General features: G+C 39.8%; 1 protein-coding gene across 1 annotated transcript; it reads left to right on the top strand.

The window, feature by feature from the left end:
- Positions 1-235: 235 nt before the first annotated feature.
- On the top strand, positions 236-2,502 carry LOC308095440 (uncharacterized protein; the record flags this gene model as incomplete). Its single annotated transcript, XM_080442499.1, has 5 exons — positions 236-387; positions 810-1,350; positions 1,469-1,655; positions 1,881-2,141; positions 2,327-2,502. The coding sequence occupies 5 exons, from the start codon at positions 236-238 to the stop codon at positions 2,500-2,502; spliced, it is 1,317 nt and encodes a 438-aa protein (XP_080298625.1).
- Between the last annotated feature and the right edge of the window lie 9,656 nt (positions 2,503-12,158).

Below are 12,158 nucleotides of genomic sequence, written 5' to 3'. Positions count from 1 at the left end.
AAGAGCATTCGTGAGTGATGAAAACGTATTTTTCAGTTGAACTATTTTACATATTCTCTCTAATATCATGTAATACTTAGTCATTGTGTGTAAGTCTTCATACAATCTAATACAAAGTACAACACTGTAACAACTGTGCCATGGCTCAATAATAATAGCTGCCAATTTTACTGTACTTTTAGGTTGTCAAACCAGTTCTCCCAAGATGATTTCCATTGGTGTGCAGTGTGAAATTATGTTGGATGAACCCGAGACAGCGATGGAGTTGTATGAGGAGGAGGAGGAAGAAGAAGAAGAAGAGGAGGAAGCCATTGAAGACATGGATGATGAGGATTATCTCCCAGGAGAAGATGAAGATGAAGAGGATGGGGAGATGACATTGTCTGGGTCAGTGGCCATGTTTAGCATCACCTGTATGCACTGTAGACTGTTTGTATTTATTTTTTGTAATGTATGCATAATACATTAGTTTAGGAAGTTTTCAGTGAAGACGTTTTTTTATAGTAATACTACAAATACTATTGCAGCTTCTAGTACTATTACTAATGCTAATAATACTAATAATAGTATCAATAATATTTATTATGATTAACATTATTGTGAGTGACGTTCACAGATGTGCACAACAATTGCCTATAACTCAGTGCAATTTTGCATTATCTTAGGACTGAGGGTAAATAATGTGTATGCTGTGTTGACATTCAATTCATACTTCTCAAGTTCTAAATGTCTGTTCAAGTACAATACCATGCTAACCATTTAACCCAGAGCAAGGAGTTCAATCTTGTATGTATGTATTCTTTTTCCAGAGAGCCAGAAACCTCTGACCCAGGTCCTGTGAAGGGCAGGAAGTATCTTGTGTTTAGGTCGCAGCTAATGACCCTGTTCCAACACTGTGTGCTGTGTCTTGCCGAAACACCTGGCACAGTCAGAGAATGTGGAACCGCCATCTACGTCACACAAACCTGCAAGTCCTGTGGCCATGTCAAGAAATGGGACAGCCAGCCAAAGATTGGGAGTGTTGCTGCTGGGAATTTGCTGCTGTCGGCTGCGATTCTGGCTTCGGGAAGCATGCCAACCAAAGCCCTGCGCATGCTCAACATATTGGGAATGGCGACCATCCACCGCAACACCTTTTTTAGGCATCAGAAAGCCCATCTTGAGCCTGCCATTCTACAGGTCTGGAAGGACGAGCAAAGTGGCATCATCGCGTCGCTCAAGGATATGGGTGAACCACTGGTGTTGACAGCAGATGGGAGGAGTGACAGCCCAGGACACTCAGCTAAATATGGCACGGTCAGCATTATTGAGCAGAGGATCAACAAAGTTCTCCACGTTGAAATTGTACAGGTATGTGATGCATGTCTTTTTTTCCATTTCTTAATTGCTCAACTATCTGTTTTACATTCATTTTCTAGGTCAATTAGTGTTTAGTTTTTTTGTCTTTATTTATTTTTCTTTATTTTAGAGTAATGAGGTGAAGAGCTCGTCCTGGTGTGAGCTTGAGGGGCTGAAGCGGATCAAGACCTTCCTGGGTGGTGCTGAACTGGTAGTGGGAACACTTATCACGGACAGAAATCGCCAAGTAGCAAAATGGATCCGAGAAATCTGGCTAGGAGTCAAACATCGGTTTGACATTTGGCATATTGCAAAAGGTATGACCTAGTGTGCATTAACAGTAATTAAGTTATTGTTTGTAAGTTTGGAATTATTGAAGAAATGCACCTAAACATTTTAATCTGACTAAACTACTTGATAATGATATCCCTAGACAATCTTTCTTCTGATTATTTTAATTTAGTAACAAACTGTATAATGTCAGAACATTTTGCAGAATTATTTTGATTGTAGACTAATACAAATATGTATACTTTGACTAGGCATCAGCAAGAAGATTGTCTTGCTGGCCACTAAGCGAGAGAGCAGAGCTGTAGGGCTGTGGCAAAAATCCATCATAAACCATCTCTACTGGTCTGCTGGATCGAGCACGGAAGTCGACAGGGACATGATTCTTGCAAAATGGCAGGTTGTGCTCTACCATTTGCAAAACCAACACACAGACCTCCCAAATCCACTAATGCCTTCATGTCCCCATGATCCATTAGAAGAGCACGAAAGAACAAAAGAATGGCTGGCACCAAGTAAGTGACCATTTCATTTTGTCTTTAGATGTCTATAGGCTATAGCAACAGTATTTTCTAAATGTATTTTATTCAAAAAATGTTTTAAACTAATGTAACAGCCTCTGGTCTAAATGGGTTAATGCATGCCTGGAATTCAATCTGATGGGGTTTATACTTTTTGTGTTTGAACCCTGCTCCCACAGACTCTGCTAGCTCAGTTGGTCTGGAGAAGATTCTCCATGGGACTTTGATCTCCAAGGATATTTCAAAGCTCTCCACTGACCACCAAACATCTAGTCTGGAGGCCTACCATGCACTGATCCTGCACTTCCTACCGAAGCACACGTGCTTCTCCTACACAGGAATGCATGCCAGGTAGGCATTACATTTCACAAATGTTATTGTATCTTTTGATTATATGGGTTGCATTACTATTCAGGGACATGCTCTGTTTTGGTTCTGTACGTTTTCTAGAACATACCTTGCAGTCATGCATTACAATGAAAACAGTGGACGCATGCAGGCAGTGCGTAAAAGAGATGGTATGGTACGGTGGTCAGTCGTCTTCCCAAAGGCAAAGAAGGGAGGTCATTCACTCCGCCCAGTGAAAACCCAACCCACTTTCGGTGAGTGTCTACACTAGTATTGTGCAGCCTTGGTACAACTAATATATTTTATATATTCTTGTTTCCTCTTCTTTTCCTTTCAGGGGTCGCCACAGCGAATCATCTGCCTCCATCTCACCCTGTCCTCTGCCTCCTCTTCTTTCACACCAACTAACTTCATGTCCTCTTTCGCTACATCCATAAATCTCCTCTTTGGTCTTCCTATAGGCCTCCTGCCTGGCACTTCCAACCTCAGCATCCTTCTACCGATATACTCACTATCCCTCCTCTGTACATGTCCAGACCATCTCAGTCCGGCCTCTTTGGCTTTATCTCCAAATGATCTAACATGGGCTGTCCCTCCAATGTACTAGGTCCTGATCCTATCCATCCTTGTTATTCCCAGAGAGAACCTCAACATTTTAGTCTCTGCTACCTCCAGCTCTGCTTCCTGTCTTTCCCTCAGTGCGACCGTTTCTAAACCATACAACATAGCTGGTCCCACCACCGTCTTGTTCACCTTCCCTTTCATTCTTGTTGATACTTTCCTATCACACATCATACCTGACAATTTTCTCCACCCGTTCCAACCTGCTTGCACTTGTTTCTTCACCTCATTTCTACACTCTCCATTGCTCATAGGGCAGAACACTGTCCAATATATAAACAATATATATATATATATATATATATATATATATATATATATATATATATATATATATATATATCCACACACATAAAATAACAATTCTGCACGTCTCTAGACCTCAACGGGAGGTGCGGGTCAATGCAAGACAAAATTACAAAATAATACAAAAAGTAGCCTTCAAAAGAAGGGAACGCACACTCTTGAAATGCATGATGACTTATTGATGCAGTATACTGTATTACTGCATCATTAATTGTATCTTCTTCTTTTTTTGTTACAGAATATACCACAAAGGTCATGGAGATGGTATCTTCCAAAGTGTCTGGAGCCAGTGACTGCCAGCCGATGCCTATTGCCCCACCACCGTTATGCCACAATGCAAAACGCCCAGAATTGAGCCTTGCAGTTGCGACATATGTGAGTCGCTACAAGAAGGATTAATCGGCAGGACCCACCTATGGTAAGTTTCTACAATATCAACAATACAGTCGGTGCCTATTGACTTTGTCGTTTCTCATGTTGACATCACACTCCTCATTTGCCTCACTCACTCGTGCAGTAAATCTAGTTCCAAATACTACCACGAGGTGGCGCTTTGGAGTCACTTTATTTTTGTTTCAAACAGACAGACAGACAGACAGACAGACAGACGAGATGTGAGTCCTGACCTGGGAGTCATAAAAAAATGTATGTTTGCTCACTCTGTTGTTACACAATCAAACCCCCCACCAAATACTTTTTTTCATGAGCATGTTGTATGTTTAGAATTTTTTTCAATGGGTCGTTGAGCAAGATGATCACGTTGAGGTTGTTGACTTTCATAGTCTTTACCGTGACTGTGTGTGTGTAAATGGGTTAATAAAAACGTGGCAGGTAGCATTTTGCCAAAAGGCAAGAATTGAAAATTCATGATGCTAATTGAATGATTTACTCTTGTACACAAAATCTAGATCAGGGGTCTTCAACAGGGGGTCCGGGACCCCTAGGGGGTCCTCAGAGTTACTACAGGGGGTCCGCCAAATCTTTGTGTGATAGGATATTTTATTTTACCTTATAACCACTTGAACCCTAGCATCCCTTTTCTGAGGAGAACTTTGGCCAAAAATAGCAGATCTACAAGCATTGTGAGCTTGTAGATCGGCTATTTTTGGCAAAGAGGCATAGGTGTAGAGGGAAAAAAGAGCAGACCACGTAAACAAAAAATGTTGAATCTGAAACACAATTTATACAATATAGAGGGGGTCCCTGCTTCATCTCTCTCTCAGCTAGGGGGTCCTTGGCCTTAAAACGTTGAAGACCCCTGATCTAGATGTTTATGTCTGGATCTTATGTTCATATACAATTGTATAAACAAGCAAAATATGAAGGGGCACAAAGAAGTCATGTACAAATGAAAGCACCTGAAGCCATTAGTGGTAGAAACGTGGAGAGGAGTTATTTATTTTTCTTTAAATTTGAAACTTTTTGTTTTATCATGGCAGTTTGAATCCAGTGTACGGAATACCCGCTTCATTTGGGAATCTGGATCTGACAGCTTGGACCGAACACGAAGGAATCGGGACTCTGTTGTACCTGCCAAGATGTCCCCAGTTCCAAAAAACAAACTGTCTGTAAGCTGTGTAACGGAACTTTCTGTGGAAGAAAAAGTAAAACAGAGTTGATGCCTATTTATTGTTGTGATTTTTTTCTTTTGGACTTACAGTAATGTTATTGTTGTTAGTGTTATTCAGTGCGACTGCCAAAGAAAACAGTAATGTGTTGGTTGCAACTACTTTTCCACAGCACTGTACACGTGTAGTATAGAATGTGTTCCTTGGTGCAGTGGTTCTAATGATCTTTTGGGTCCGGTTTGACCCCTGTAAACAACTTTTTCATCCACGGCACCCCTGAATTACATTGTTACTTTATAGAACATTAAATGTATGTCAAAATATGGTATGTAAACATGTACATTTTTCCCCCTATGACACAGTATGTGACACAGAATATCCTTTTCCATAAGAACAGATTGAAAATAACTTTGTACTTGACATGTAATGACAATTTGAACCCCAGCATTCCTATTCTGGGGGGGAACATTCCCCCCCAAAAATAGCAGATCTACAACCTCAAACCGTGTTGTGTTGCTACGCATTGTGAGCTTGAAGATAAGCGACTTGGTGTAGATGGAAAAAGGTATAGAGGGTGTAAGTAGGGAAATTGAACTGATATTGATGAATTACAAATATGATCAATGTGTTCTACCTGTACTTGCACCATGGCACCAACTATGAGAAACCCTGCCTAGTGAAACCAGTACAAAAATAATGTATGGTGGAATAGTTGTAATGTACATAATATGAGCTAATAAAACAGGTCTGTGGGTATTTGTAGCCACCAAATACTGCCACCAGGTACCAGTATTTCTTGGTTTACGTGGAGTTTTTTTTGGTTGAAATAACTCATTGATGATTGAAACTCACTCATGCTGGGTAACCAGTCGGTCTGCATCGGCTCTATTGTCCTGCCTGTATTGATGGTAGGCTGTTCTCAGCACATGCACATCCAGGCAGACTGTTGAGAAGCCTGGGTGTGCAGTAATGCACACTATTGGGGGGCACTCATTGATGGTGCTGAGTGTCTCCCCATAGCCACGGCAGCAGACACACTCAGCATGGGTGGGCATCACCACACAATTTCCACAGGTGCACCTACAACATAAATATATTTATACCATTATTTCTTTAAATGTTTATATTAAAACATTAATAATGCTAAACAAATATATTTATGATCTTGAAATTATGCAGGCGTTGTTTTATTATTTACAAGTTTTCAAATGTATACAACATCTTTTGAAAAAAGCCGATCTACAAGCTTGTAGATCGGCTATTTTCAAATGGCCGAAAGGTATATATAGGACTGATGTGGGTAATGTATGTTTTGTAATAATAATCCAAATCTACAAAGTACCTAGTAACTAAAGTTTTCAAATAATTGGAGTTTTGAATGTAGTGGAGTAAACGTATAATATTTGCCTCTGAAATATAGTAGAGTAGAAGTAAAAGTATTGCAAATTGAAAATACTCATGTGAAGTAAAAATGCCTCAAAATTATACTCAAGTACAGTACTTGAGTGAATGTACTTAGTTACTTTACAGCACTGTACCAGTTAGTGTTCCCCACTCGCACTGGCTGCCCAGGGTTTGGAAGGGGTGCTGCTGCTCCAGGGCCAGGTCCTTGTGAATCAGGTTCAAACCTGAAAGGTTGAAGAGCTGCTGCAATCTCCACCTCTTCATCTTCTACATCCTCTTCATCTTCATTCTCCACAAAATCCTCGTCATCATCATCTTCTTCATCTTCGTCTTCATCATCATTCTCCACTAGTTCATCATCTTCATCATCATTCTCCGCTAGTTCCTCTTCATCTACATCTTCGTCTTCATCACCATTGTCCACTGAGTCCACCAATTCCTCATCTTCATTCTGCAACAGTTCCTCTTCATCCTCAAAATCGGGAGATGGGGAGAACTGGAAACTACGGTTGCTCTCGCTGTCAGACATTTTCAATTATAGGTGGGATACGCATGGGTATACACAGGTAAAGTCGCGCAGTTGTGACGCACAGTACAGACCTAAAGTATCCAATCTATAAGCTCATAAGTAAAGTGAGCTTGTTGATCTTACATTTTCCAAACATCCTGATAGCCAATTGATTTTTAGTTTCCATGACATTTCGTCAAATCTCAATGTGACATATTTGAAGGGTTTAGCTTTTATAGTTTTGTCCACCTGTAGTGATTTATCCAACTTTGTGTAATTAACCCAAGTCTGGAATGACTATAGGCCTACATAGTAGCAATCATATACAAAACGTTTATGATTGTAGCTGTAGCCTACCTAGCCCACTATTATGCGTAAATAATATAAATCAATATAGGAAAAAAAAAAAGTTTTAAAAATGTGTCAATTATGTTTGACAACAATCAGCTGCGTAGATGTCATCAGCAGGTCAAATGTGCGTTTATGTTTGCACTGAGCAAGAGACATGTCATTCTTGTTTGTGAAGGATTGAGATTTAATTCCAGTGGAAAAAAATAGGCATAATTGTATTGTAATTCTAGTTGTGTCCAGCGTTTTTTTTTCTCTGGACTGATGCAATGTAAATGTGGAGAGTGGAGACCCAGCAAATTTTCTATGGACCAAAATAATATTCTACAAATATTCAGAATGGCAGCTCAGTCATACTATGGTTGAGAGTGTTAGGCTGTAAACCAATTGATATTCACATTAACAGGAAAATCAACATAACACTACAATGAATGATTGTATGTATATTATATATGTTGGTCTCTGGTTGGAAATTTTACATTAAAAATAACCAGGAAGAACCACTTTTGTGCATGTTAAAAGTAATATAATAATTAAATGCTTTGAGGCATAGTGTAAACAAGAATACTTGTTTAACATTTGTATTTATCATCCATGTAACCTAAACAGTGTTTATTTCTCTGCTCGGAATTATTTAATTCCTAGTGGAGAGCTATTGTCCAGTGGTTGAAAAAGTACTCAAATATTTCACTTAAGTAAAAGTATCATTAATGTAGAAATACTGTGTACCAGAAGTAAAAGTACTCCTTACGCAGAATGTCCCGTTTCATATGTTTTCAAATACATTTTCGAAAAAATAGCCGATCTACAATTAAGCTCACAATTGTAGATCTGCATTGTGAGCTTGTAGATCGGCTATTTTCAAATGTATTGCCGAAATGTATATAGGGCTGAAGTGGTTATTGTGTGTTTAGTAATAATAATTTAAATCTACAAAGTAACTAGTGACTAGTTGTCCAATAGTTGTGGTGGAGTAAAAGTAGTATTTGCCTCTGAGATGTAGTTGAGAAGTAAAAGTAATGCAAATTGGAAATACTACAGTGAAGTGCAGTAGGCTACTTGAGTAAATGTACTTAGTTACTTTACATAACAAAGCCGTTCACGTCGCGTCGTCGCCCCTCGTCCAGCGGGCAGACCAGAGCATAAAGGTATTTCTATCACTAACTCTTAATTCCATTTAAAATAAATAACTAGTCTACCTGTCCACTATTAATCTAATGTAGTGTCATTGTTTGCTACAGCCAGACAGAACACAAAAATCCAAAGGTAAAAACAAACAAAAAACTTCCAGAACCAGACCCCGAGTCACCTCTCTGGTTATACCCACAGATGAGCGCTCATCTTGGGGCATGCTGATCCGCTGTGGCCCGCTGGAACAGCCTGGTTGATTCAAGACACGCCCCCAAGACAAAATATCTACGCTAGCTCTGTTTCTCTATGAATACTGCAAAAACGTCCGGCGGATTATTAAAAAAAAATTGAGAGTGTATAGCAGACATGTAGTTGATTATGTGAATTAAAAAAGTTTTTTATTTACTTTATTATAAAGAGTGTAAAATAGAGTAATTAAAACAGCCATTTCCAATGCATTCCAGATGGGTGACGTATTTGAGTCTTATCTCTGACGCGTTGTTTTCAGTCGGCCCTTTCCGAGGTGGTGGGAGGGATTTTCGGAATTTTGGCCACTGGGGGCATCTTTCTTCTGAAAACTCTCAACACAGACCCTTTCAGTCTATAGTTGCATTGGCAAATATTTTCACAACTTTGTCACAATTAAATTGGGACAAAGTAGTGTCCATTATGTTACTTCCACTTTAAGAACGCGCGCATTGCAAACATCACAACTCTCTCTCAATCAAAACAGGTAAGCAGCCATTTATTTTCTCATTCATCTGAAAATAAATACATCTTTAATCTGCACCACAAAATGACAGAACCTGGGGTTTTTGTTAACATGTTGGGGTGTGTACTTTCGAAAGTTGGTGGGTATGTAAGTTTAACACAGTTTAAGACAATCTCTTTGGAGATTTAGGTTAGCTTAGCTAACAAGCTAATCTAGCAACAACAATGGCTTGTGATTGAGCTAAATATATCTGCTATTTTTGGCCTGCATTTGTATATATGTGCACCCCTGTGTGTATTTCATATTTATCACATCTGCCCTTTGTGGACAGAAATGTAGAATTTGTTTACAATTTGCACTCAAGAGTGTACAAATGGAATCAAAGGGATGTTTCTCAGAGTTGGGTCAGGGACCCTAGAGGCTTATCCAGGGGGTAACCAGCAGAATGAGGAATTTAAACACTTAAACATATTTTAAATTTATTATAGGGTTTTGTGTTATTATTGGGCTGGGTTATGGCTATTACAGGCTTGTTTTTTGAAGGTAGAGAAATCCATAATGTATGAGCAAACTTTGCACCCCAGTTTTTACAGTCGATCCAGGGGTATGCCTCCTTTTTTTGGCCCACATCTCCTCTGTCCATATAGCAAATGGTGAGCTTTCCTCCCCTGTGCTAGAGTCAGGAATCGTAGTGGAGGATGAGGATAGAGGAATGGTCATTTTAGGTGTACAGCTACCATCTCTCTGCTCTGTGCTGCTGCTTTCCTCAGACAGCTGAAGAACTGATGCAATTTGTCTTTTTCTGGTTGTGTTGTCATCATCATGTCTGTTCTCCAGTGTTTTCTCCTCGCCATGACGAAACCAAAGTCCAGATCATGTCCACAATGTGGGGTTGTCGCTGAGCCCAGGAGGACCACATGTGGGGCCTGTCTTTCGCAACTGTCCACCACGCCAAAGGTTGCGGCCAAAGCAGCCAAGTTTGATGTCAAGTGGGCAAAACGGCAGCATCAATTGAAGAACGCTTCGCGGGCCGTGAACGCCGCAAGAATTGCAGTAAGTAAAACTATATATAAAATATATATATCGATCAATTTGGTATGGCATGGAGGCAATCAGCCTGTGGCACTGAGGTGTTATGGAAGCCCAGGTTTGCTTTGATAGCGGTCTTCAGCTTATCTGTGTGGTTGGGTCTGGTGTCTCATCTTCCTCTTGACAATACAACATAGATTCACTATGGGGTTCAGGTCAGTTGGCCGGTCAGTCAAGCACAGTAAAACCATGGTCAGTACTGTTTAATCATACAGTTAATCCCTATTATACTTCGGCTATTAAAAAAATGCTGATCTACAAACTCACATGTTGTATTGCAACACATTGTGAACTTGTAGATGTGCTATTTTCATTTGTTTTAAATATTTTCTTTTTGGCGATTTAGAAGGTGTTTTTAGAATCATCCTCAGGTCTAAATGGGTTAACATAATGTGACTATCATAATATGACAATCAAAAAAGTGAAGGGTTGCTGGAGGTTAATCTACCACTTGTGTAAACATGGTCTCCATAATTATAGCCATTTCTGTCTATAAACTGTGATAAAGAGAGGAAGTTGTGTCGTCTGTCAGATAATACATAATTGACATATGGCCTTTCATGGGAATGAGCATTGAGGTACAACAATGTTGCTTCTAAGATAATAATCTAAATTAGACAGGTTGCGCTTCCTTTTCAATAATTCAGTGGTTTTTACTTATGTATGCCAACTGCTTTTCTTCTTTTGTTCATTTCAGATTGCAAAACTGGCTTTAAGCCAATACTATTTTTTGGCAAACGTCAAGGGGACAAATTGATTGCCAACCACATCCAGGCCATCAGCTTTGACGATGTGTACCTGGATGTCTTCACAACAATGAAGAACGCGTACGAGTACCTCCTGACTGTGTGTAAGAAAACGTTTATTTTTCTTTAACTTTTTTTGTAAAGTCACGTGTAAGATAACACGTGTGTGTGTGTGTGTATATATATAAATATATATATATATATCTATATTTATATATTATTATTTTAAAGAACCTTTTTTAAGTACATGATTTTGTCTCGGTAAATATGTACACATTTAAAATTTGTACTACATATTAACCAAATGTTGATTTGTTAATTGACTAATCACAGCGACTACACAGCAACCAGAGATGGGTAGTGCAGCCGCAGAGAGTCCAGGCGACCCTTCTCAAGAGGGTACGTTTTGTTTAGTATGGTCTTACTATTTTTCTGGCCTCTATAGTTCCCAACATTCAAAGGCCATGGTTATTGTAACCCGAGCATTCTGAGGCTAATATTCAGAAAAAATTTGTAGATGTACAAGCTATACTGGAGGACCAGAGCCCAGCAGAGCAGCAGCAGGAAGGGTATACAGGCGAGGAGCAGCAGGACCGGGAGAGTCCAGCTGAGGAGAGTCTGTCAGTGTTAGTATCCCCCCCCCCTCGTTTTTGTTGTCAGCTTTTTAAATAGTCTTATGTATTAAGTCCATGTTTTTGATTGCTGTCCTGTTGCTATTCTCTGTTAACATTCTTTTTGTTTTTATGTAGTCGAGCACAATGAATGTGTTTAAAGGTTTTTATTTTATTATTAGTTATTAATTGCCAATACTTTTTTTTCTATTCTATTCTAGTCCCACCAAAGATCAGCCATCAACGTTCACAGTCACACTTAACTTAGTGCCCTGCGAACAGGAGGACCAGAGCCCGGCAGAGGCGCGGCAGGAAGGCTATGTAAGCCGATGCGAGGAGCAGCAGGACCCACCTGACCCTTCTCCTCCTCTCCATACCCCTACTCCTCCTCTTCAGAGCACTTCAGTCCGAAAGAGAAGGCATTCCCATCCTCTGGCTTTTTTAAAGAAGAAGAAAGAGGGTACGTTTTGTTTAGTATGGTCTTACTATTTTCCTGGCCTCTATAGTTCCCAACATTCAAAGGCCATGGTTATTGTAACCCGCGCATTCTGAGGCTAATATTCAGGAAAAAATTGCAGATCTACAGGCTGTACTGGAGGACCAGAGCCCGGTAGAGCAG

The sequence above is a fragment of the Gymnoscopelus braueri genome (genome assembly GCF_963280865.1).
Source record: "Gymnoscopelus braueri genome assembly, chromosome: 11".
Lineage (NCBI taxonomy): Eukaryota > Metazoa > Chordata > Actinopteri > Myctophiformes > Myctophidae > Gymnoscopelus > Gymnoscopelus braueri.
The sequence above is the reverse complement of the archived record's forward strand: the minus strand, read 5'-3'. Positions and strand labels throughout refer to the sequence as shown.